The 26,925-nt window shown below is 43.9% G+C and overlaps 1 protein-coding gene across 4 annotated transcripts in view; it reads left to right on the top strand.

Moving 5' to 3' along the window:
- The first annotated feature begins 3,928 nt into the window (after positions 1 to 3,928).
- Positions 3,929 to 26,925, top strand: part of LOC122930277 (adenosine receptor A3-like) — a 58,408-nt gene continuing 35,411 nt past the window's right edge. For 3 of the 4 annotated variants that reach the window (XR_006388113.1, XR_006388112.1, XM_044283525.1), the window contains exons 1-3: positions 3,929 to 4,057; positions 10,269 to 10,312; positions 25,721 to 25,765. Coding sequence is in view for 1 of the 4 variants with exons in the window: in XM_044283525.1 (XP_044139460.1) it covers positions 10,285 to 10,312; positions 25,721 to 25,765 (73 nt within the window). In the remaining 3 variants the exon portion in view is untranslated. The remainder of the gene's footprint in view (positions 4,058 to 10,268; positions 10,313 to 25,720; positions 25,766 to 26,925) is intronic. The other variant, XR_006388114.1, reaches the window with a different exon arrangement.

Here is a 26,925-nt window from a genome sequence, read left to right as displayed (position 1 = left end):
AAATCCAGCCCCTGCCGGGGACGAGGATTTGCGAATGTGTCCGCGTGAAAGCGCCTCCCTCACGTACTCCTCCATGGCCTCATTCTCCGCTACCGACAGTGGATAGACTTTGCCACGAGGAGGAACGGCACCAGATTGTAACTCTATGGCACAATCGTATGGGCGGTGCGGAGGTAGGGCAACCGCGCGCACCTTATCGAATACATCCCGGTACTCTTCGTATTCAGGAGGCAACAGAGAGTCCGAGGAAGTACACAGCAACTTGACAGGCCCATGGATGCAACTAGCCCCACACTGCGGTGACCACGAGAGGATCTCGGCCGATCTCCAATCGAAAGTCGGATTATGCTTCTGGAGCCAGGGGTACCCCAAGACCACCGAGTAGTGTGGAGACGAAATCACCTGGAGACAGACCGACTCTCTGTGAACGGCACCAATGGCTATCCCCACTGGAAGGGTCTCATGAGTCACGTGTGGCGGCAGAAGGGGTCTGCCGTCTATCGCCTCAAGAGCCAGTGGGGAACCTCGAGGCTGCAGAGGAATGGAATTGGCGGCAGCGAACACACTATCAATGAACAAACCACCAGCACCAGAGTCCACCAACGCCTGGGTCGTCACCGAGCCCCCGACCCAGGAGAGGACAACAGTGATCAGTGGTTTGTCGACAAGGGAAACCGGGGACGAGGAGACTCCACCCAAGATCTGCCCCCGACAGGATCTCAGGTGCGAGCGTTTCCCGGACGGTTCGGACATGCCAACCGAAAATGCCCACCGAGACCACAGTACATGCATCGGCCCTCGCGTCTCCGGAGTACCCTCTCCCCCTCGGACAGGCGAGCAAACCCCAGCTGCATGGGTTCACCCCCAGACAAGTCATCCCCAGGAGGCGTGGGAGGAGAGGGAGGCACGGGTGGGACAGCAAACGTAGGCGCCAATCTGTTAGAAGACCTCCGCAGGCTCTCCTTAAAGGAAGGTCTCTCCCTGAGTCTGGTGTCAATCAAAATCAGGAAAGAAATAAGAGACTCGAGCTCCACTGGTAGGTCCTTAGCTGCAACCTCATCCTTCAAGGCATCCGAGAGACCATGAGAGAAAGCAGCGACCAGAGCCTCATTATTCCAGCCCACCTCTGCTGCCAGGGTACGAAACTCAATGGCGTATTCAGCTACGGATCGTGAACCCTGTCTGATGGACATAAGGAGCTTCGCAGCAGAGGCAGCACGAGCCGGCACATCGAATACCTTCCGAAGAGAAGCAACAAAACCGGAAAACTCGGCAACCACCGGATTGTTGTTCTCCCATAAAGGGCTGGCCCAGGCCAAGGCCTTGTCCGAGAGCAGCGAGATCAAGAAGCCCACCTTTGATCTCTCAGTAGGAAAGGCATGTGGCAGCAACTCGAAATAAATGCCCACCTGGTTAAGGAAACCTCGGCACTGAGTTGGCTCTCCCCCAAAGCGCTGTGGAAGGGGGGCAGAACCGGTCATACCCCGAGACACCGCAGGCGCAGCAACAGGTGTCGGGGTAGATTCTGGCGCAACAACCGGAGCGGCAGTAGGAGCGGGCCCAGGAGCGACAACCGACCCATCGGCAACGGAAGCGAAATGAGCCGTGCGTTCAAGCAGGGTTTGCAACGCCACAGCGAACCGACCCAACAGGTGATCCTGCTGATCAAGTCTGGCAACCAGCGTAGGTAGCGCGGATGGCCCTGTACCGTCAGAATTCATGGCTTGGTCCTAATGTCATGGAACCATGAACCAGACGTGCAACAAGAGATAAGTGGAAATAAGAAGGCTTTATTGAAAATCAAGCTGTAAGCAAAAGTCCAAACGGATGGCTAAACCGAAGCAGGGTCTTGCGTAGACAGAGGTCAGGAACCAGAAGGGTAGTCAGACGAAGCCTGGATCAGGAACCAGCAGGGTAGTCAGACGAAGCCAGGATCAGGAACCAACGGGGTAGTCAGACGAGGCCAGGATCAGGAACCAGAAGCAGCAGCAGTCTTAGAAGCATGTGAACACAGGAGGACCAAGCAAGGAACTGAAGCCACAGACCTCCTATATATATGAGCTAGGCATCCAGCTCCTCCCAGTGGGAAGGAGAAGCCGCAGGGTGGGAGGCTACAAGAAACCCAGAAACCAAGATGGCCGCCAGCACATGTCAAACGAAGGGAACGGTAAGAAGGTAGAACCATGACAGAGCCTCTGTAACGTACAACATAAAAAACAGCCCGAAGGCCTAGACTGAACACACAAAAACAGTACGGGAATGATGGTATGGAAAGACAAAAAGGAACGTTCTCACCCGGTTGTAGATGTAGACCAGGGGTTCTCTTGGAGGTTGTTGAGGATAGAAACTGACCTTTGTTGTTGGATCACCGTACTGGATGGTAACAGGCGTAATTGCCCCTTTAAGTAATGGGGTGACGGGGTAGGTTAACCCTAGACATCCCTAAATGGGGGACAGGGGCTAATACGCCCTACCTACCTACACGAGGATCTTGCCCCGCAAGGGGCGTCCCCGTCCGGATACCTGACCCTGTACGGGCAGAATCCCTAATATACCCTATAAGGGTGCTCCCTACGTGTCACGTTTCAATTCGTGAAGGAAAATCATCAGGGGAGAGTATGGAAATGACAAGGCTATGGATGGGGCTTGTATGACCATAAAAGTAGATGGTAAAGGAGGGGATGTAGGGGTCAGTAGTCAAAAAATAGTACAGAGGTGTAGAGTCAGTCAGACAGTGACACCTAAATGACCGCAACAAGGGACCTCCTAGTTAGGGTATAGCTGCACCAGTGGGTACCAACTATAGTTGGTACCCACTGGTGCAGCTATACCCTAACTAGGAGGTCCCTTGTTGCGGTCATTTAGGTGTCACTGTCTGACTGACTCTACACCTCTGTACTATTTTTTGACTACTGACCCCTACATCCCCTCCTTTACCATCTACTTTTATGGTCATACAAGCCCCATCCATAGCCTTGTCATTTCCATACTCTCCCCTGATGATTTTCCTTCACGAATTGAAACGTGACACGTAGGGAGCACCCTTATAGGGTATATTAGGGATTCTGCCCGTACAGGGTCAGGTATCCGGACGGGGACGCCCCTTGCGGGGCAAGATCCTCGTGTAGGTAGGTAGGGCGTATTAGCCCCTGTCCCCCATTTAGGGATGTCTAGGGTTAACCTACCCCGTCACCCCATTACTTAAAGGGGCAATTACGCCTGTTACCATCCAGTACGGTGATCCAACAACAAAGGTCTGTTTCTATCCTCAACAACCTCCGAGAGAACCCCTGGTCTACATCTACAACCGGGTGAGAACGTTCCTTTTTGTCTTTCCATACCATCATTCCCGTACTGTTTTTGTGTGTTCAGTCTAGGCCTTCGGGCTGTTTTTTATGTTGTACGTTACAGAGGCTCATCCTCTAGTGTCTATTTATTTTAGAATTGACCTTATTAAATGTTAAGTCTTACCCCTCTGTCCCCTAGGGGACCATTACTTTTGGCCCCATAACAAGTGGGAGGCACATATGCAAACTTGTAATTCCTACACCGTTCACCTGATTTGGATGTAAATAACCTCAAATTAAAGCTGACAGTCTGCAGTTAAAGCACATCTTGTGTGTTTCATTTCAAATCCATTGTGGTGGTGTATAGAGCCAGAAATGTTAGAATTGTGTTGATGTCCCAATATTTATGGACCTGACTGTATATAAGATGAATACTCCTGTAGCTCCCCTTATGTCATTTTTTTAACTGCTTTGTTACATGGTGTAATGTGTAACCCAGTTAGTTAATAGAAGCTTGTCTGATTAAGTAATAATTTGCATAGAAAACAAATGCAAATGATTACTAGTGACAACAGGAAAACATGAGTGACTGAGTGTAATGCAGAAATGGGAAGTTGCTAAAGTATATAAAAAAGTACCGTCATATACACATACATACACACTGGTTTCAGGCACTTCTAATGCGGTAAAAATTCCTCTCTTCAAAAATGACCTTTTAATCTTCAAGCTACCAAGATTATTTTCTGGAAAGGGATTTCAGGCACTAATCGGTAAGAAACATATGCTCTCTTCTTTCCTCTATACTGCCATATACATTATTGTCTCTAAACAGATGAATTTGCACTGGTGTTTTTCACGTTTTTTTCTATATGACATACATTTTCTAAGGCCTATAGATTTGTGTGAATCACATTTATTTCTGGCGTTTTTCTCCTTATTTAAAAATTTATGTGAAAATGGCAGAAAAACACACCTTAAGCTTCAGCATGCTGCATTTTTCAAAATGCATCATAGACCCAAAAAAGCCAACTAATTATCAAAAATGCTGGTAGCAAAAAAGCGTTTCATATTTGTCATAGATTTTCAGCTAACATCTGGAGTTTGCATTTTTACCATTAAAAAAGCACCACTAACACCACAAAAGGGTAGAAAACACAATTAAAAACCTAAGTGAAGCTGTCCTCCTGTTACTTTTATAGCTTTTCTTTTCACTTCAGGTTCTTACGTTCACATTAGCAGGATTGTGCATTTGAGAGATATTCAGAAAATTGATTTTTTTATAAAATGTATGAGTGGGAGAAAACAGACTGGTGGAAAGAGGACATTGTGTCACAGACATGGTCTGTATTGCTTATATGACACTTAGTGACACTGTGTAGCAATAGCAGACGGTGAGGGAGATCAATTACTCCATCTCAAGCAGAGCGAATATCTGTGAAAGACAAAGGGGGTGACAAAACTGGTATAGAGGAAAACTGGCTTAGTTGCCCATAGCATTTGGTTTAATACTGTATGAACATGCATCTCTCCGTACAGTATTAAAATGTATGGGCTCCGATGAGCCGAAGTCACGCGAGACTTTGTTGAATAACTTGGGTAATTGATTTTTACAATGGAAAACCACTACAATTCCAACTGGACAGGTCTCCAAGACGATATATGCAGAAAATCAGTGCACACCTACTGTGGACCTGGGTCCATACTTAAATCCATAGTGATCAATCCAGATTCATCTACTGGATTGATTACTATGGATTAAAAGTTCTTCCCTATTTGATCACCTACAACTTGTGCTGCCTCCTTCTTTTCTTTAGGGTAAGGCCACACAATACGTTTTCTGCTTGCAGTTTTGGAAGCCAAAATCAGGAGTGGATTATAAAAGGAGGGAAAATGGAGTAGTGTTGAGCGAACTTCTGTTTTCAAGTTGGGCGTACAAGGTTCGGGTTCAGGATATCTAAGAATTCCATTATGGATTCCGCTACCACGGACTATAACTTATAGTTCATGGTAGCAGAATCCATAACGGAATTCTTAGATAAACCTGAACCTTGTACCCCGAACTTGAAAACAGAAGTTCGCTCATCCCTAGATATGACTTCTCTTCTTCACCTCAGGGACCTGCTCCTACATCAAGAACAGGGCTCCACCATGAATGGAGAGCACTGGCTCGGCTATTTTTGGAAGTCTCTTAGCAGTAAATGGTAAAATAGCCAAGCCAGTGCTTCACCAGTTTTAGAGGTCCCATAGCAATAAATGCAGAAAGCCGCACAAGCACAATGTGCTCTCCATTAACAGCACGACCTTGTTTTTGAGACAGATGTGCTCGATATGCCATTAATGGCCAGATGAGACAAGCCCTTTAACCGCTCATTTGCAAATGGATTAGAAGTACTCTTTTTGTCTAGAATAAAGCAAAGGAACACTAAGCCTTCATTCACATCTCTGGTGAATGTATCCAGCAGGTTGGATCCATATAGGCTATAATGGGGTCTAGCAGTGATCCGGCCGCTTTCAAACATAAATTTTGGGCTTTGGAATTCCGTTATCTGGCCAACAGCCATCATTTTTGCTGGAACAGGCTATCAGAACAGCCTGCCAGATAGCTGACCTTGACTGATGTAGCCTAAGTGAAAGGTATCATTACATTCAGCTGAGCTAACCCAATAAGGCATTGTGCCTAGTTTTATGGTATAGCTACACTGCGACGTGTCCCATGACAGCAAGTCGCAGAATAGTTGCGCGATACAAAAGTGTATGGCTACATGAATGTCGTGCAGCATTTCATATATTGTATTTCAATGATGTTGCCATGCGACATGCATCTGCGATGCAACAGACGCAAAAAAAAATATAGATTTTTTCATAGCATGTCTCATTGTGACATAATTAAAATACATTACATGAAAAGTTGCACAACTTTCTTGTCGCAAGACACATTTTGGCATGTAGCAGGACACTAAAAGTAAATTTCCTGCCGACAAACTCCCTTTAAACAAGCACTCCCAAAAAATATTTATTCTCTGGCCCAATAGAAAGGTACATGGTATAAATTGTAGTGAAGATTTTCTTACCAGTGACTGTATTTGTGAGTTACAACCTCCCCTCTGATCCTCAGCTGTGTCATATGACCAATACTCTGCCTCTCCAACTGACATAGGAAAGGAAGTCTGTTACTTCTCTATTCATTCCTATGAGACAGACATGCAGGCTTTGATAGGAATACATAAAGAAACTGGCTTCATGTTGTCACACACATGCACATGCAAGAGTTTGGGCACCCCTGGTCAAAATTACTGCTACTGTGAACAGTTATGGAAGTTAAAGATGAAATGATCTCCAAAAGACATAAAGTTTAAAATGACACATTCCCTTTTTTTATTTTAAGCAAAAACAATTTTTTTGTATTTTCATCTTTTACATTTTCAAAACTACACAGAAGGAAAAAGGCCTGAAGCAAACCTTTGGGCACCCTGCATGGTTAGTACCTATTAGCACCCCCTTTGGCAAGTATCACAACTTGAAACACTTTTGTAACCAGCCAAGAGTCTTTCAATTCTCTATGAGGAATTTTCATCCATTCTTCCTTGCAAAGTCTTCCAGTTCTGTGAGATTCCTGGGCCGTCTTGCATGCACTGCCCTTTAAGGTTTACCCACAGATTTGCAATGATGTTCAGATCAGGAGACTGTGAGGACCGGGGGCGTGGCTTGGCTGCCGAACAGAATGGCTGCATGATCCTTCAGCACTGGCACACAGCGTATTATTAGCGTGGTCCTTCACCTCCCGCTGACTTGATTACCCCCACAACAGCCCTAAAAAACTTCTTCAAGATGCCTAGAGGGAAGGGACCTCCCCAAAAACAGGGCAAGTTGGAGTTCTTCTTCAATAAAGAAGCAGACAGCACGGGTTATGGCATCTTCCCGCCGTCTCACCTGCTACCACCAGCATTCCCACTTCTGCCGTCCACAGAGAGCAACTCTCCCTGCCGGGTCCATCACTCCTCTCCATCTGCCGGCTCTCCCACCGAGCCACGGCGGGGATCGTCGAACTCTTCATCATCCGATGGGGCCCATAAGCCCTCTACCTCACCGCTGTCTCCATCCACCAGGAGACTGTGAGGACTATGGTAAAACCTTAATCTTGCGTCTTTTGAGGTAGTCTATTGGGTTTTGAGGTGTGTTTAGGATCATTATCCATTTGTAGAAGCCATCCACTTTTCAACTTTTTTTTTACATATGGTGTTATGTTTGCTTCCAAATTTGCTGGAATTTCATTGAATCCATTCTTCTCTCTACCTGTGAAATGTTCCCCGTGCCATTGGCTGCAACACAACCCCAAAGTATGATTGATCCACCCACATGCTTAATAGAGGTGTTCTTTTCATGAAATTCTGTGTCCTTTTTTTCTCTAAACATACCTTTGCTCATTGTGGCCAAAGGGTCCACGGGACTTGTTACCAAAATGCAGCAGACTTATTTAGATTTTCTTTTTCAAACTTCTGACGTTGAATTTTGTAGTGAGGATGAAGGAGAGGTTTTCTTCTATTGACTTTTCCATGAAGCCCATATTTGTGCAGGTGTCGTAGAACAGTAAAACCACAACTCCAGAGTCTGCTCTGCAGTCGAGCAGGGGTTCTGATTGGCCTTTCTAGCAATCCAACAAGCAGCTGTCTCTGAAATTTTTCTTGGTCTTCCAGACCATCTCTTGACCTCCACTGTTTCTGTTAACTGCCATTTCTTAATTTTATTTTGAACTGAGGAAATAACATCCTGAAAACGCTTTGCTATCTTCTTATAGCCTTCTCCTGCTTTGTGGGCCTCAACCAGTCTTAGGCAGATGCTTGGAAGAACCCATGGCTGCTGTGTTTTGGGACAAGGTTAGAGGAGTTTGGGTATTTATAAAGCTTTGAAATTTGCATCACCTGGCCTTTCCTTATGCTGATTGTGAAAAAGCCTTAACCCTAACAGGCTATTTAAGGTTTGAGACCTCGGTCAAAGATATCTGAATGCTCAAATCTCCTTGGGTTCCCATACCTTTACAAGGTACAGTACTCCTTTCCTTTTTTAATTCTAAAATTGTACAGAATCAAAATAATAACTTTTATCTTCAACTTGCTTAACTGTTCACAAATACTCATAAATACAGTCACTGGTAAGAAAATGACCTTCACTACAGTTTACATCATGTTCTTTTCTAAAAGGTTAGAGAATATATTTTTTGTGGAAGTGCTTCTGACATCTAGCCACAGTGTTTTTGACCTAAAAAGCCATTAAAAAGATGTGAAATACTGGAAAGCACTATATATGAATCCAGTATAATTATGTGAGTTAGAAAACTGCATTGGGTGGTTTCACAATGCATCTTTAAAAAACAATGTCACTTTTGTTTATTTTGGAAGAAAAAGACACGTTGATGTTACATGCTAAAACATAATTCTTTGTTTCTGTTGCCTTACATTATTTTGTTCCAGTTACTTTCTTTTTAAATCTTAGAATGCTTTGGATGTGGTGTTTTTTTTTAGATGTTTTCCCACAGTCTTCTGTACAGCAAAAAATAGTGGGGAAAAATTGTGTGACTAATAAACACCACCTAAAAAGTCTTGATTACCCACAGGAGTGTCGGATAGAGGAGAGTTTCCTAGGTGTTAAGCTTGAAGGTCTTTCCCAGTGTCACCCACTTTGATAATTAGCCTCTTTTCTGGTGCACTCACATGTGGTAGAATTTTGTTTCAGATTTTCCGCAACAGAATAGGATGGGTAATTTTTGGTGTGATTTCAGTGCACATTACATCTCTATTGAAATTAATGGAGACATTCAGCTATATGAAATCTGTAACAAAAGTTTATTTGCGTTTTCTTCCGTTGCAGAATGTTAATTACATAGTTGAACAGAATGCAGATATTGACACTTGGAGCTTGACTATCTCTGGAACTCCCATAGAAATAAATGGAGTGGCCAACCGCATGTGTGACCGGACACTCCATTCTTTTCAGGGGAGCTGCAGGGGATTGCAGGGGTATGGGGCCCCCAATCTCGTGATCGGTGAGGGTCCCAGTGGTATGAACCCCCCCATCTGTGGATAGGGAATAACCTTAACCAACCGGAATACCTCTTTAAGTGGAAGTGACTAAGTTGTAAATTATTAAACTTTTCCGATTATACATTTCCTCAAGGCTGGACCCGCACATGCAGGTTTTGATTTATTTAATTGTGCAGTTTTTGGTGATGTTTGTAATCATCACCCCCCCCCCCCCCCCCTCCTCAAAGCCAGAACTTGATCTAGCAGAATAGAGAAGATTAAGGGGGTAATTTACTAACAGATATATGTCACTTTTTGGCGTATATCTTTTGCGCTGTAATTTGCAACTTTTCCCCACTGGTGTGAGAGGTGAAGGGGACGGGCCAGCCGGCCTGTCTTATTTATCATTTTATATGGCTCTTTTAGGCATAGAAATGTGTCTAATTCTACGCCAGCAAGAGAGCTGACATAGATTTCGACAGCAGTGGATACGCCAAAGTTATTGCCGACGCCTCTACATTCGCCGCATCCACCGCCAGCTAAAGGTGTCTAAAATGTTGGTCTTAATAAATGACCCCCTAAGTATTGTTATATTTCCCATTCCTTTTAAGTGTATATCTTGCTTTGCTTTAAAAAAAAAAAAAAAACTGCACCAAAAACGACATGTATTATTCAAGCCATAAAGGGGTTATCCAGCCTCTATAATTCGGGGAGCAGGAGCGACGTGGGTGCCAGGGAGCAGCGTAAGTATAACCTATATGAGGTGCCCGGGCATTAGGGGGGTTGTATAACCTCTTAAATACATTATATATCATAGCATTATATATCTTATTAGCTTTTCCCAACATAAAAAAACAATTGCCTTTGCACATTTTTAGCTTTGTAAATAGCAATCATGAACATATATGAGCATATATAAATGATACAATGCTTGACAGTGATGCAAATCTTTTTTTTCCCCCAGAAGCAATAGTAGAACAATGGGGTCAGGATCTTCTAAACCTGAAGGTAAGCACCTTGTGTTGTGAACCATACAAATCCTTTCTTTAAATGGGTTCTCTGGGAATTAATATAATAAAATGAATGATTATTGCATTATTATGAATACATTACCAAATACCTTTCATTACTTATAATTAGGGATGAGCGAATTGACTTCGGATGAAACATCTGAAGTCGATTTGCATAAAACTCTGTTCAAATACTGTAGGGAGCAGGAGCAAAAACAACCGAATTTTGGAAACTGCACCCCTCTAGGATTTTTTTGAGAGATGTATGAAGTGCTTTGACCCCACAGGAGTTTCACTGAATTTTGTTTGTAAATGAGACCTTGAAATATAAAATTACATTGCATTTCAATTATGTGTAGTTTGTGGTAATATCAGAAAAATGATCCCTAATTTTGAGATGTTTGGGAACACTGCAGGGTTCAGAAGAGAAAGAGCACCATGTGCATTTGAGGCCTAGTTTGGTGATTTACACAACACTAGCTGAGCTCCCAAGAATTGACCCCATTTTAGAAAACACACTTATCTCAGAATTTAGCAAGGAGTTTTGTGAGCATTTCGAACCCACAGGTGTTGCAAAAAAATAATGCACATCAGATGATTATAGATTGTAAGCTCTTGCGGGCAGGGTTTTTTATTTCTGTGTAACCCCAGCTGGATGTACAGCACCATGGAATTAATGGTGCTTTAAAATAAATAATAATAATAATAGTGCAAAGTGAAAATTTACATTTTTCACAGATATTCCATTTCACTGCCCAGCGTATGCCAGTGTGAAAAGTCAGCAAAGCTTTTACTATTATGCTTTGCTTTCTGGCTTTAAAAACACTCTAGTGTGGCCCTAATCTTTTGCTTAGGAGTAACAAAATACCATGTGCGTTTGAGGCCCTATGTGGTTATTTTCACCGCTTGTGCAGTAAAATCTGTGGGGTGAAATAAATGGAACCACTGAGAAGTTACCCTATTTTGAAACTTCACCCCTCAAGGTATTAAGGGTGGAGTCAGCATTTTGACACCACAGTTAAGCCGAATGCACACGGCCGTGTTAAATCATACGAGTGTATTACTGTAGTGCAGCAGCGGCATGAAGCGCATGGCGTCATAGCAACCAATGACGCCGTGCGCTCCTGCACTCAGCAGGAATCCAGGCCGGGATACCACGGACCGATCACAGCCGTGAAACACGGCTGTGTGCATTCGGCTTTAGGCCTCATGCACACGGACGTTTTTTTTCACGGTCCGCAAAACGGGGTTCCGTTGGTCCGTGATCCGTGACCGTTTTTCCGTCCGTGGGTCTTCCTTGATTTTTGGAGGATCCACGGACATGAAAAAAAAGTCATTTTGGTGTCCGCCTGGCCGTGCGGAGCCAAACGGATCCGTCCTGAATTACAATGCAAGTCAATGGGGACGGATCCGTTTGATGTTGACACAATATGGTGCCATTTCAAACGGATCCGTCCCCATTGACTTTCAATGTAAAGTCTGGAGTTCTGTTATACCATCGGATTGGAGTTTTCTCCAATCCGATGGTATATTTTAACTTGTAGCGTCCCCATCACCATGGGAACGCCTCTATGTTAAAATATACTGTCGGATATGAGCTACATCGTGAAACTCATTTCCGACAGTATATTCTAACACAGAGGCGTTCCCATGGTGATGGAGACGCTTTAGGTTAGAATATACAAAAAAACTGTGTACATGACTGCCCCCTGCTGCCTGGCAGGTGCTGCCAGGCAGCAGGGGGCAGACCCCCCCCCCCCTGTTTTTAACTCATTGGTGGCCAGTGGGCCCCCCCTCCCCTGTTGTTAACTCGTTGGTGGCCAGTGTGCGCACCCCCCTCCCTCCCTCCCTCTATTGTAATAATAGCATTGGGGCCAGTGTGCGCGCCCCTCCCTCCCTCTATTGTAATAATAGCATTGGGGCCAGTGTGCGCGCCCCCCCAACCCCCCCCTCCCTCCCTCTATTGTAATAATAGCATTGGGGCCAGTGTGCCCCCCCCCCCCGATCATCGGTGGCAGCGGAGTAGAAGATTCATACTTACCTGGCTGCTGGCTGCTGCGATCTCTGTGTCCGGCCGGGAGCTCCTCCTACTGGTAAGTGACAGGTCTGTGCGGCGCATTGCTGTCACTTACCAGTAGGAGGAGCTCCCGGCCGGACGCAGACATCGCAGCAGCCAGCAGCCAGGTAAGTATGAAAATCTTCTACTCCGCTGCCACCGATGATCGGGGGGGGGGGGGGGGGGGGTGCGCACACTGGCCCCAATGCTATTATTACAATAGAGGGAGGGAGGGGGGGGGGGTTGGGGGGGTGCGCACACTGGCCCCAATGTATTAAAACAATAGAGGGAGGGAGGGGGGGGGTTGGGGGGGCGCGCGCACACTGGCCCCAATGTATTAAAACAATAGAGGGAGGGAGGGGGGTGCGCACACTGGCCACCAACGAGTTAACAACAGGGGAGGGGGGGGCCGCACAATGATATTCAAACTGGGGAGGGGGGGGTCTGCCCCCTGCTGCCTGGCAGCCCTGATCTCTTACAGGGGGATATGATAGTACAATTAACCCCTTCAGGTGCCGCACCTGATGGGGTTAATTGTACTATCATATCCCCCTGTAAGAGATCGGGTGCTGCCAGGCAGCAGGGGGCAGTCTTGTACACAGTTTGTAGTGTATTCTAACTAGAAGCGTCCCATCACCATGGGAACGCCTCTGTGTTAGAATATACTGTCGGATCTGAGTTTTAACGAAGTGAAAACTCAGCTCTGAAAAAGCTTTTATGCAGACGGATCTTCGGATCCGTCTGTATGAAACTAAAACCTACGGCCACGGATCACAGACACGGATGCCAATCTTGTGTGCATCCGTGTTCTTTCACGGACCCATTGACTTGAATGGGCCCGTGAACCGTTGGCCGTGAAAAAAATAGGACAGGTCATATTTTTTTCACGGCCAGGAAACACGGCTCACGGATGCGGCTGCCAAACGGTGCATTTTCCGATTTTTCCACGGACCCATTGAAAGTCAATGGGTCCGTGAAAAAAAACGGAAAACGGCACAACGGCCACGGATGCACACAACGGTCGTGTGCATGAGGCCTTAGTTTGCAGAAGTTAATGTGCAGTGGACTGTGCAAAGTGTAAATTGCTATTTTTCCACAGATATGGCATTTCAGTGCACAATATGCTGTGCCTAGCTGGTGCCATCTGAGACACACCACGTCTCTTAAATTGGCAGGTGGGTTCTACTGGGTATGGAAATGTCATAAATGTGGACGTAAACTGCTGTATAGGCTCATGACATGGCTTACAAGGGAAGGAGCGCCATTTGGCTTTTGGAGTGCTGACTTTGCTGAATTGGATTACAGCCTCTGGTTGCCAGTACAGCTGTTTTTCTGACAACCATACATTTTTTATTTTTCTCACAAGGGAGATGTGTGAGGGTTTATTTTTTACAGGATTAGTTGCTTTTATATTTATTTTTATATTGGGGTACATATGACCTTTTGATCACTTTATATTTAGAATTTTGGGAAGCAGGAGAAAACAATGCAGCTATTCCATCACTGCTTTTTGGGTTTGTTATTGCGGCATATACAATGCAGGAAAAATGTCATGTTAACTTTGTTCTGCTGGACAGTACAATTACAAAGATACCAATTTAAAAGTTTTTTTTTTTTACGTTTTGCATAATGTCTTACACAACGCATTTAATGATGGTTTAGTATGAAGGCTCATTTTTTTGCAGGATTTTCATTGGTACCATTTTCCTATTTATTTATTTTTCCCCATTTTATGAGATCCATATGTTTTTTTTCCCAGAGATAGTCTTGTTTGAGGGTTCATTTTTTTGCTGTTTGAGAGGATGTTTTCATTGGTCCCATTTTGCGGTGTGTGCAGCTTTTTGATTGCTTGACATTATGGTTTTTGTGAGGCAAAAAAGGGCTGTTCTGGCACTTTTTTATTTTTATTCTTTTACAGCATTCACCTGACAGGGTAGATCATGCGATATTTTTTTATAGAGACGGCTGTTACTTTCACTTTTTTTTTCATTGTAAATTGCTTGATGAGGGGAAAGGGCACTTTTTTTTTTACTAGAATTGTATTACTTACTATAATTTACTTTTTGTTTTTGTTCCACTTTTGGACTTCAACTTTTGGGGGTCTGATCCCTTTTACAATGCAGTGCAAAACATACTATCAGTATTAGGCCCCCTGCACACGGCCGTGTTTCACAGCCGTGTGCGGGCCGTGGAACCGCGGCCTGGATCCCTCCTGAGAGCAGGAGCGCACAGCGTCACTGGTTGCTATGACGCCATGCGCTCCCTGCTGCCGCCGTAATACAGTAATACACTGGTATGATCTATACCAGTGTATTACTGTACTGTGCCGGCAGCAGGGAGCGCACGGCGTCATAGCAACCAGTGACGCCGTGCGCTCCTGCTCTCAGGAGGGATCCAGGCCGCGGTTCCACGGCCCGCACACGGCTGTGAAACACGGCCGTGTGCAGGGGGCCTTATTCTGACAATTGCCTAGATGACCCAGCCTGGGGACTGGGTCTTATAGGCTTCTGTAAATAGTAGGCTCTGAAGCCTGTGTGAGGCTTTGGGATGCCATAGCAGCCATCAGGACCCCGAGATCGCATTGCAGGGGCCAGATGGGGGAGAGCGGGAGATTGCTCCCTCTGTAAACCCCTTACATGCTGTGGTCAGGATTGACCACAGCATCTGACCAGTTAGTCTGCTGGCATCTGAGTTTTTTCCAGAAACTCCTGATCCCGCCCAATCAGAGCGCAGTATTTATGTGGTGCTCCAGAGTAAAGCATGTGATCAAGTGCCATATATATATATATATATATATATATATATATATATATACACAGGGCCGTCTTTAATATTGATTGGACCATGGGCAAGAATTTACTTGGGCCCCTTGATCCCGCCTTCCTACACCCTAGCATGAAATCACACCCGCCACTACAACATGGTCATATGGGAAAGACATGCAAATAGTGTTTCAGCTGAAAAACAAGGCAGATTCTGCTAACTTGCATGTCTTTCCCATATGCCCATGTTTATGCAAATTAGTTTACATGACAAAACAGTATAGAAAGGTTACTGAATATAAATGTTAGGACAATTAGAAAACTGAAAATGTTTATGCGGTCCTCCTAAGCAGTGAGAGAAGAGTTAGCTGGCATCCCAAATACATTTTACAATTTTTGTCACTCTAATGATAATTATCTAGGGGCGCAGGTCCCCCAAGCCATCAAATTCAAATCAAGCAACTTTGAGGCTTACTGGCTCTCAGCCAGATGAAAGCTGGTCTTGAACTTCTCATTACACACAAGGCTGCCATTGTAAGGTATGCTGACTGTATCTGTCTCATGGATAGGTTGTCAGCTTGCACATACCCGGCTTTTGGCATACAGTCTTTGTGTGATTGTGTGTTATATGTTGTCTACTGTATGTTATAGGTAATGAATTATTTAAAAAAGAAAATAATATAGCTTCTATAATTTTTTTTTCATTAATGATAGGTAGGAAAATACTAGAATATTTGCGGTTACGAAGATATAGCACTATATTTTAGATCTTAGCGAGTTTTCGAAGTGCCGATATTCGCGATAAAAATTTGCGATTAGAATATTCACGCTCAACACTATTCACAAAAACTTGAAGTAGAAGCATAGCCGGTTATGCTATTAAGCACTGCAAGTATACTTAGCTTTTCTCAAAACATAAGTCAATGGACAGATTGTTGCTTTATTTTCAAAAAATGTAATTTCAAAAGAAAAAATAACCAGTTGCCAAAATAGGCAGTATACCAGAAGTATGCCATACTTTCGCATACATGGATTGTGCATATCATAAAAGTGTAAATTTGCTAGGGAGAAGGATAATTATAAAATCAATTACATCTTTATGTAGATACTTAGTAGAAATTAAGAATACATTTCAGCTGTATAGAAGTCAAAACGTATAGTAAGTAGGATAATGTAAATCAGAAGAATCTAAGATTATAAACTTGTCTGCTACCATCTTGACATCGGAACAGATGCAGTCGTTATCTATCAGTCTGAGCTGTCTTACCCAATGTGGAAGTTTAAGACGAAATGGTGCAATGATGACAAAACTCACAATATGTGTCCTTCCAGGGACATATATCCTGTTTATGTCACAGGAACTAGATACTAGAGTCAAGTGAATTTTCTTGCCACTTGATTTAAACATGCAACCAAGATTATTACTCCATACATTCGCAGGTACTAACTGACTTCAATGTATTCAGTGCAGAACAACTTGGTGCTTGTAATCTTTCTCAATGAAAAGACTGAATACAGTCAGGTCCATAAATATTGGGACATTGACACAATTCTAACACTTTTGGCTCTATACACCACCATAATGGATTTGAAATGAAACAAAGATGTGCTTTAACTGCAGACTGTCATCTTTAATTTGAGGTTATTTACATCCATATCAGGTGAACGGTGTAGGATCTACAACAGTTTGCATATGTGCCTCCCACTTGTTATGGGACCAAAAGTAATGGGACATAATAATAATCATAAATCAAACTTTCACTTTTTAATACTTGGTTGCAAATCCTTTGCAGTAAATTACAGCCTGAAGTCTGGAACGCATAGCCATCACCAGACGCTGGGTTTCATCCCTGGTGATGCTCTGCCAGGCTTCTACTGCAACTGTCTTCAGTTCCTGCTTGTTCTTGGGGCATTTTCCCTTCAGTTTTGTCTTCAGCAAGTGAAATGCATGCTCAGTCGGATTCAGGTCAGGTGATTGACTTGGCCATTGCATACCATTTTACTTCTTTCCCTTAAAAAACTCTTTGGTTGCTTTTGCAGTATGCTTTGGGTCATTGTCCCTCTGCACTGTGAAGCGCCATCCAATGAGTTCTGAAGCATTTGGCTGAATATGAGCCGATAATATTGCCCGAAACACTTCAGAATTGATCCTGCTGCTTTTGTCAGCAGTCACATCATCAATAAATACAAGAGAACTAGTTCCATTGGCAGCCATACATGCCCACACCATGACACTACCACCACCATGCTTCACTGATGAGGTGGTGTGCTTAGGATCATAAGCAGTTCCTTTCCTTCTCCATACTCTTCTCTTCCCATCACTCTGGTACCAGTTGATCTTGGTCTCAACTGTCCATAGGATATTGTTCCAGAACTGTGAAGGCTTTTTTAGATGTCGTTTGGCAAACTCTAATCTGGCCTTCCTGTTTTTGAGGCTCACCAATGGTTTACATCTTGTGGTGAACCCTCCTGTATTCATTCTGGTGAAGTCTTCTCTTGATTGTTGACTTTGACACACATACACCTACCTCCTGGAGAGTGTTCTTGATCTGGCCAACTGTTGTAAAGGATGTTTTCTTCACCAGGGAAAGAATTATTCGCTCATCCACCACAGTTGTTTTCCATGGTCTTCCATGTCTTTTGGTGTTGCTGAGCTCACCGGTGCATTCCTTCTTTTTAAGAATGTTGCAAACAGTTGTTTTGGCCACACCTAATGTTTTTGATATCTCTCTGATTTTTTTTTTTTTTTTAGTCTAATGATGGCTTGCTTCACTGATAGTGACAGCTCTTTGGATCTCATCTTGAGAGTTGACAGCAACAGATTCCAAATGCAAATAGCACACTTGAAATGAACTCTGGACCTTTTATCTGCTCATTGTAATTGGGATAATGAGGGAATAACACACACCTGGCCATGGGACAGCTGAGAAGCCAATTGTCCCATTACTTTTGGTTCCTTAACAAGTGGGAGGCACATATGCAAACTGTTGTAATTCTACACTGTTCACCTGATTTGGATGTAAATAACCTCAAATTAAAGCTGACAGTCTGCAGTTAAAGCACATCTTGTTTGTTTCATTTCAAATCCATTGTGGTGGTGTATAGAGCCCAAAATTTTAGAATTGTGTCGATGTCCCAATATTTATGGACCTGACTGTATAAACAATAATGAGAAAGTAGCTGATTAGGATGTATATCGTACATTGTAGATGTACAACAGTTACCCTAAGATTATATATCCTGTTTGTTTACACTATTAGATTAAAAATGTTCATTTTATTATTTCTCTTAAAAGTAAACAGTCCAAAAAATAAAGAAAATAAGATCCCCCTCCCCGAGAAACAAACAATTAAAACTGCTGTTGTGCAGAAGTATTAGTAGCGTATTCAATAGTAACCATGTTTACAATCGCTTTAAGGAGTGGTGCTGTAGAGAGCGTTTGACTGTGAGTAGCCCAGTGTGCCCTGTTAGAGACTGTTGCAGCTATGTATGTTCATGGGCAGTTTGGCCATAGACTCTACAGGGCAATGTCCCAATGGGCCGCCTGAGCCCTCCTCACTGCTTCCAGCCAGTTAACTAATGATGTCTCACTCCCAGAATTAATTAACACTGGGGGCGTCAAGTAGTTATGTACCTTTTTGATGCTGCTGGGGTAGTTTATTGTGTTGTGTTGAGGTGTTTGGCTTTGCTGGGGTGGTATTTTGTGCCAAAACTTTATTTCATTTTTACTTTTGCTATTTATTAGTCCTAGAATGGAACTTTGCCATGTGATCCACTGATTACTTCCATAATATACTGTACTGCTTTTGTTGTGTAGTGTTTTATACTGTCAATATGGTACTGACAGGCACTCTGCACAGCCTGAAGGTAGGCCTTCTTTAGACCCCCATCTCCATTGTAAATACATCGGCACCCCACTATCTCGTTTGCAGCAATACCGATGGCTGACAGAGGCCGTGGCCCAGGAGAAGCTGGAGTGGAGGAAGAAAGCGATAATGGCTCTGGCCACAAGTGTCACATGCTGGTATAAAGGGGAGCCACTGAACATATGATAAGCATTCACAGACAAGACTTAAAGGGAACCTGTCACCAGTTTTATGGTGTCCTAACTAAGGGCAACATAAATAAGTGACTAATTCGCTTAGCACAATGCCGGGTCACTTTCTTTAATTGACCCAGTCAATCTGCTAACATCTTGTATTGAAAAGCTCCAGCTGATAATGATGAGTCATGAATATTCATGAGCTCCTGACTCTCCCCGCCCACCTGCTGCTGAGTGACAGTTTGTTGCCATAGGAATCAGCAGCAGGTGGGCAGGGGAGTGGCTATAGCTCTGAATTAAATATACACTGGACTCGATGAACTCACACTGGACTCGAAACAGGCATGCGGCATCTTTGTGTGTAGATTATGGGGTAACCATCTGTCACACCAGTAAGTGAATACATCTAAGGCACTTTTTAGTAGTTAATGATTGTATATAATTAGTTAGATTATAATCAAATATCCACATGACAGGTTCCCTTTAAGGATACAGAATAGCCAAAAACGAACGGTTTATTCAACTATAGTTACAAGACATAAACATAATCAGAATCAAACTGGACATACAGGCAGGGACCAGTGCAAACCTAATTCCCACCCAACCACTATCCCTATTTACTTGGACGATCTGAATAAAAAGGCATACCCCAACTGGTTGACAGTCCCTATGCTGGCTAAGTGCAGGGACCTGTTCACACATGACTACTTGGTAGGAACCCAAGCAAACAAAAAGAGATATGAACAAAGATCACAAACAAACTTGACCAAAGAAACAGAATTACGGTCAAAGAATAAAGGGAACCCTTGCAGAAGGAACAGAAAATAAAAAGATGATGTGAAATCTCCCTAATTAGGACACCTGACCACCTGCTGTTCTGACACTCAGATCGGGGAAACATTAACCCTTACATCATCAAACACAAGGTGCTTACAAGTCACAGTTAACAGTTCACATACACCCACAGAAGTCCACAGCCAGCACACAGAACACAATCAACCAGCATATACGGCAACACAGTGTTATAGCCTACCCCCCCCCCCCCCCCAGGACAAATACACAGATCAGAATCAGGACTCAAATACAAAACAGATCAGAATTTCAGGATAGGGAGTTATGTAACGAGGTTATAGTTGCAGTTCAGTGTAACTTTTTAGTAATTTCCTTTAGAGTTTTAAAGGGAATCTGTCAGCAACATTTCGCCTATATAACTAATGCTAAGGTGATGTTGTGAACTCAAACATGGCTTAAGACATACCTTTGTTATCCTGTGCATTTCTGATAGCAAGAAAATGAAGTTTGTTCTATATGCAAATGAGCCACAAAGTGCCCAGCAGGGTGTTTCCAACCTTCCAAAGTGCCCAAGCCCACCTATTCAATGAGTCCAAGCCCAGGACCTCCCCCATGCACTCTTAACTCCAAGTGACATCATCAAAGCCTTCTCCTTCTGCCGGTGATGTCCCCTCTGCCTGGGCCTGCACACCACAGTACATAGTGCAGACATTGGCCTTAATGCTGCTAGCTCCATCACTGCAGGACTGCAGCACTCCCACATAAGCACTTTTGACCAGGTAGAAGTACTGAGAAAGTTTATGCACCCTCATTTGTAACTTTTGCCTCCCTGTTTGGATAAGGATACCCAAAGGGCAATTTCTAATGACCTATGGTCTTTCATAATTAGAGTGCTGGCTCTGTCACTGCAGGACCACGGTGCTCCCGCAATGACAATGCCAGCAGCGCGGCACATGTACACTAGATATAGTCAGGCCGATGTTCACACTGTGTACTGTGGTGTGCAGGCCCAGGCAGAGGGGAAGGGTGTCAATGACGCTGCACATAGTTGGGAGTGTATGGGGGGGTACTGGACTCTCTGAAGAGGCGAGCTTGGGCTCATTGAAGAGGCGGGCTTGGGCTCATTGGAAGGTTGGAAACCTCAGACCCCTGTGGGCACCATGTGGCTCATTTGCATGTATAATAACCTTCATTTTCTTGTGATTACAAATGCACAGAAGGATACAAGAGGTGTGTGGTTTAAAACCATGTTTGAGAGCACAACAGTAGTTTAGCATTAGTTATAAATATTGCTGACAGGTTCCCTTTAAACCTCATTATCTGCTTTGTCCTATGATGTAAACTTGTACGGCGTCACAGTATTAAGTCTACTGTACTTACCAGGATGTCATTTGGAAATGACAGACATGATGCAAGGGAACACATTTAACATACAGTGGATATAAAAAGTCTACACACCCCTATTAAAATGTCAGGTTTCTGTGCTGTAAAAAAATGAGATAAAGATAAATCATTTCAGAACTTTTTCCACCTTTAATGTGACCTTTAAACTGTACAACTCAATTGAAAAACAAACTAAAATCTTTTGGGTGGAGGGAAGAAAACAAATAAAAACTAAAATAATGTGGTTGCATGAGTGTGCACACCCTCTTATAACTGGGATGTAGCTGTGTTCAGAATTAAGCAATCACATTCAAAATCATGTTAAATAGGAGTCAGCATACACCTGCCATCATTAAAAGGGCCTCTGATTAACCCCAAATAAAGTTCAGCTGCTCTAGTCGGTCTTTCCTGAAATTTTCTTAGTCGCATCCCACAGCAAAAGCCATGGTCCACAGAGAGCTTCCAAAGCATCAGAGGGATCTCATTGTTAAAAGGTATCAGTCAGGAGAAGGGTACAAAAGAATTTCCAAGGCATTAGATATACCATGGAACACAGTGAAGACAGTCATCATCAAGTGGAGAAAATATGGCACAACAGTGACATTACCAAGAACTGGACATCCCTCCAAAATTGATGAAAAGACGAGAAGAAAACTGGTCTGGGAGGCTGCCAAGAGGCCTACAGCAACATTAAAGGAGCTGCAGGAATATCTGGCAAGTACTGGTTGTGTGGTACATGTGACAACAATCTCCCATAATCTTCATATGTCTGGGCTATGGGGTAGAGTGGCAAGACGAAAGCCTTTTCTAAGCAAGAAAAACATCCAAGCCAGGCTACATTTTGCAAAAACACATCTGAAGTCTCCCAAAAGCATGTGAGAAAAGGTGTTATGGTCTGATGAAACCAAGGTTGAACTTTTTGGCCATAACTCCAAAAGACATGTTTGGTGCCAAAACAACACTGCACATCACCAAAAGAACACCATACCCACAGTGAAGCATGGTTGCGGCAGCATCATGCTTTGGGGATGTTTTTCTTCAGCTGGAACTGGGGCCTTAGTTAAGCTAGAGGGAATTATAAACAGTTCCAAATACCAGTCAAAATTGGCACAAAACCTTCAGGCTTCTGCTAGAAAGCTGAACATGAAGAGGAACTTCATCTTTCAGCATGACAACAACCCAAAGCATACATCCAAATCAACAAAGTAATGGCTTCACCAGAAGAAGATTAACGTTTTGGAATGGCCCAGCCAGAGCCCAGACCTGAATCCGATTGAAAATCTGTGGGATGATCTGAAGAGGGCTGTGCATAGGAGATGCCCTCGCAATCGGACAGATTTGGAGTGTTTTTGCAAAGAAGAGTGGGCAAATCTTGCCAAGTCAAAATGTACCATGCTGATAGACTCATACCCAAAAAGACTGAGGGCTGTAATCAAATCAAAATGTGCTTCAACAAAGTATTAGTTTAAGGGTGTGCACACTTATGCAATCATATTATTTTATTTTTATATTTTTTCTTCCCTCTACCTAAAAGATTTCAGTTTGTTTTTCAATTGAGTTGTACAGTTTATATGTCACATTAAAGGTGGAAAAAGTTCTGAAAGGATTTATCTTTCATTTAAATTTCATTAAATTGTGCCTATAACTAAACAATGTGTCAAAGTTTAGTATGGTTTTAAGCAACAAGGGGATAAAGCTTGTTTATTGTAACCTACATAATGGGCACAATGGCTATCACTGCTATATTAGAGATTATTAAAACTTAAAAATGTCTCTTCCATGGTGCTTAGAGGTGCAATCGACAGGGGACGCACTGCCTCAGGGTTTTCGTTTTTAAAAATACATAGTTTGTCGTGACGCCAGTTGCAGTAAAGCAAAAGAGGCACAGGGCCCTTTTTTAGCGACACTGTGGTAGATGGTACCCAGGCGTAGGAGTGCCAGAGTGGTGTAGGGTAGCCTATAATGTCCCTTAATGTTTTGTGCATATGTCACGGTGCTCCTACCTGGATTTCCTGGAACCCAGGCATTGTCATCCGAAGCCGAGCAAATAGGATGAATAATTGAGTGATTTGAAGAAATAAATTGAGTCTAGACCTTGTGATGAAGTTGAATAACAGCTTAAGGCTACTTTCACACTAGCGTTCGGGGCTCCGCTTGTGAGTTCCGTTTGAAGGCTCTCACAAGCGGCCCCAAACGGATCCGTACTGCCCTAATGCATTCTGAGTGGATGCGGATCCGCTCAGAATGCATCAGTCTGGCACAGTTTGTCCTCCGCTCCGCTCAGCAGGCGGAAACCTGAACGCTACTTGCAGCGTTCGGGTGTCCGCCTGGCCGTGCGGAGGCAAACGGATCCGTCCAGACTTACAATGTAAGTCAATGGGGACGGATCCGTTTGAAGTTGACACAATATGGCTCAATTTTCAAACGGATCCGCCCCCCCCATTGACTTTCAATGTAAAGTCAAAACGGATCCGTTTGCATTACCATGAACAAAAAATAAAATAATTTTTTTGTTTTTTTTGTTCATGGTAATGCAAACAGATGTGTTCTGAACGGATCTAAGCGTTTGCATTACAGGTGCGGATCCGCACCTAAACGCAGGTGTGAAAGTAGCCTTACTTGAATAAACTTTTCTCCAACAGTTTCAGGCTTTGTCTTGGTTCCCGGCAGGCAGCTACACCTGTTGCTCTCTGGCTCTGCTGTGCTGACAAGCTTACTGTATAACTTTGCTGTAGCTGTAGGCTGTAATTTTCTTGGTAATCTGGTCTCTAACTTTATCCAGGAAACTTTACTCCTGATTTTTAGCTGTGACCGTCAGATGCAGCTGAGCTGAAGGTGCTCTAGCTGTTCTAGGCAAGGCTCATAAATGAGGAATGGCTCCTGCTTCCTTCTCCAAGCAGGGGGTAAGCTTCACTCACCTCTCACTGACTAAACTCCTCCCTAGAGTGAGATAAATGAATCGAAAGAAGGGTTCCATTCTAGGTAAACTAGCTCTACCATGCTTGCCGCCATCTGCTGGTGAACCAGGCACATTACACTTAAGCAGTCACATAATATGAATATGAATGTAGTGTCCCACTAGGTAAATGTGGGCACTACAAAGGGTCAATTGGGCCACGTGGTACTCCTACTCCTGAGGGACAGTGGCAGTGTATTTCACAGTCCATTTTAATGCATTTTAAATATGTATTTATGTGTATTTTCCCTGTGATGTGTGTAGCAGGCCTATTAGGGTGTAGTTCAGCATCCTAGGCACTAGAGGGAGATAGGGAGCCCCATGTATATATATTTAGGCCCAGACAGGGAGGAGTCAGTCTGTGTAGTCAGGAGTCTGTGGAGAGACAGAAGTGAGAAGGCACCTTAGCCAGAGACAAGCTGAGAGCCTCCTCCTGACATGCAGCTAGACAGCCCAGGCTTCTAGTTGCCACCAGGAGGCTAGTGGAAGGAGTCCAGCCTGCCTGAGGATATTGAGCCAGAGTTAGCTCAGAAGATAGTCACCAAGAGAAGAGTTTACCTCTTGAGAGAAACCTGCAATTCCCACAAAGCAAAGTGCAGAGCAGAGCAGAGCAGAAGAGTAACCAGCCAACCTGAGAGGAGCTGAAGGGCAGAAGGATTATTTACCTAAAGCAAGGGATATATACCGGAGGAAGTTTTCTAACAAGGATAAAGCGAGCATTAGGGCATACGGGCCTTGGGATTGAGACAGCCAGGAGTTCTGAGGAATAGTGCACAGGATTACTGAGGAAAAGGTGCAGCCTGGTCTGTAAGTGTTTTTACCCTCTGAGTATCTTGCAAAGAACATTGTACCTGCTATTTATGTAAAAGCCTGCTATTGATTGCTGCTGCCATGTGGAACTGAACTCAGACTGTATAAAGTTAACTGTTTTCAGTAAAGGAAGTTTGGTTCACCTCAACATCGTGTTCCTCACTTATTACTACTATAAATCGGTGTGCCACCGTTACAGGCACTGGCGTCACAAATCTTAAAGGGACCTTGCCCTAGGCACATTAAACACCTGCAACATCCAGGGCACCTCACCCAACATCAGGCCTGGTCCCTACATACAGAGAGTGCCCCAGAGGACCCCTGTGCCAGCCTCTCCATCACTACTGTATGCCTGCCCAGGGTCCCCCTTCAAACTGTGAGTAAGCCAGAGCAACCCTCGTATGCCTATTAACCGTGGCCTCACATCGCAATACCCTGCAGGTCTGCGTACTGCATGAATACACACTTTGCAGGATCTGGAAATTAATACATATGAGGACACATGGTTAACCATAGCAGATGAATCTGGCAATCCAGAATGATAGATATCGAAAGCATAAAGCACATTACAGTGGACTCACTGTATTGTATCTATCTTTTCACAGAAGAAATGCCTTTGACAACAACAGCAACAACTGTTCCATCAAGAGGTGTGTGGTTTAAAACCATGTTTGAGAGCACAACAGTAGTTTAGCATTAGTTATAAATATTGCTGACAGGTTCCCTTTAAGCTTCATTATCTGCTTTGTCCTATGATGTAAACTTGTACGGCGTCACAGTATTAAGTCTACTGTACTTACCAGGATGTCGTTTGGAAATGACAGACACGATGCAAGGGAACATGTTTAACATATGTTGTGTGATTTCTCAAATTTCATTAAATTGTGCCTATAACTAAATAAAATGTCAAAGTTTAGTATGGTGTGGGGATTCTCTCTGGTAGACAGGATGTGCGAACGCAGCACAGGGGCAAATTACCAGTTCTTAAATCAAACTTCTGTGTTTATTCACACATAAAGCAAAAACAAAACGTCACTTTGCAGTCTTGGTGTTAGATCACAAACAATGGAAAGTCTACATAGCAAAAATCACCTTGTTGAGAGTTCTGCCTCCAGCAGTCCATAGCAGGCTTTTAGGGGGCCTGGTTCCCTTACAGACGGGTCTCAGCCCTCCAGTACGGCACAAGCCTCAGATCCCAGCACACACACCTCCTGAGCTCCACTGTTAGACTGAGGTAATTCTCCACACCTGGCAATGCTGGCTGGTTTTTATGCCTGGTAAAACCCAGTCTGGAACATGGGGAGTAGTCACCCACCCAGCACTTTGACTACTCCCAGCAAGAGCTGTCCCGGATCAGCTATACAGCCATACTAAGTAGTAAGGTGTCAAACAGCAACTGCTGCTGACACATAAAAATCGGCTCTTACTCCATGAGGCCAGGAACCTTGGTGACACTTACCCATCATCCACGATGATTCCTTGTACCTACTTACAATGGTTATAAGTAGAGATGAGTGAATCGAAGTTGACAAAGTGGAATTCGATCCGAATTTTAGGAAAAATTTGATTCGCACTGAATCCAAATTTCTTTACGCGTCTTGGTAACGAATCACATTTTTTCCTAAAATGGATGCTGCATGTGTGAGGACATGGAGCAGGGAACTCTGGGAAGGGGGAATCACCCATAATGACATGCATGCAGCCAATCATCAGCCAGTCAGCCCTGTGATTTCAGAGCCCTATAAATAGCCTCAGCCATCTTGGATTCTGCCATTTTCCAGTGTACTTAGTGCAGGTAGAGCCGTCAGCA

This window comes from Bufo gargarizans, chromosome 3, assembly GCF_014858855.1.
Source record: "Bufo gargarizans isolate SCDJY-AF-19 chromosome 3, ASM1485885v1, whole genome shotgun sequence".
NCBI lineage: Eukaryota > Metazoa > Chordata > Amphibia > Anura > Bufonidae > Bufo > Bufo gargarizans.
This window is presented reverse-complemented; position numbering and strand designations above follow the sequence as displayed.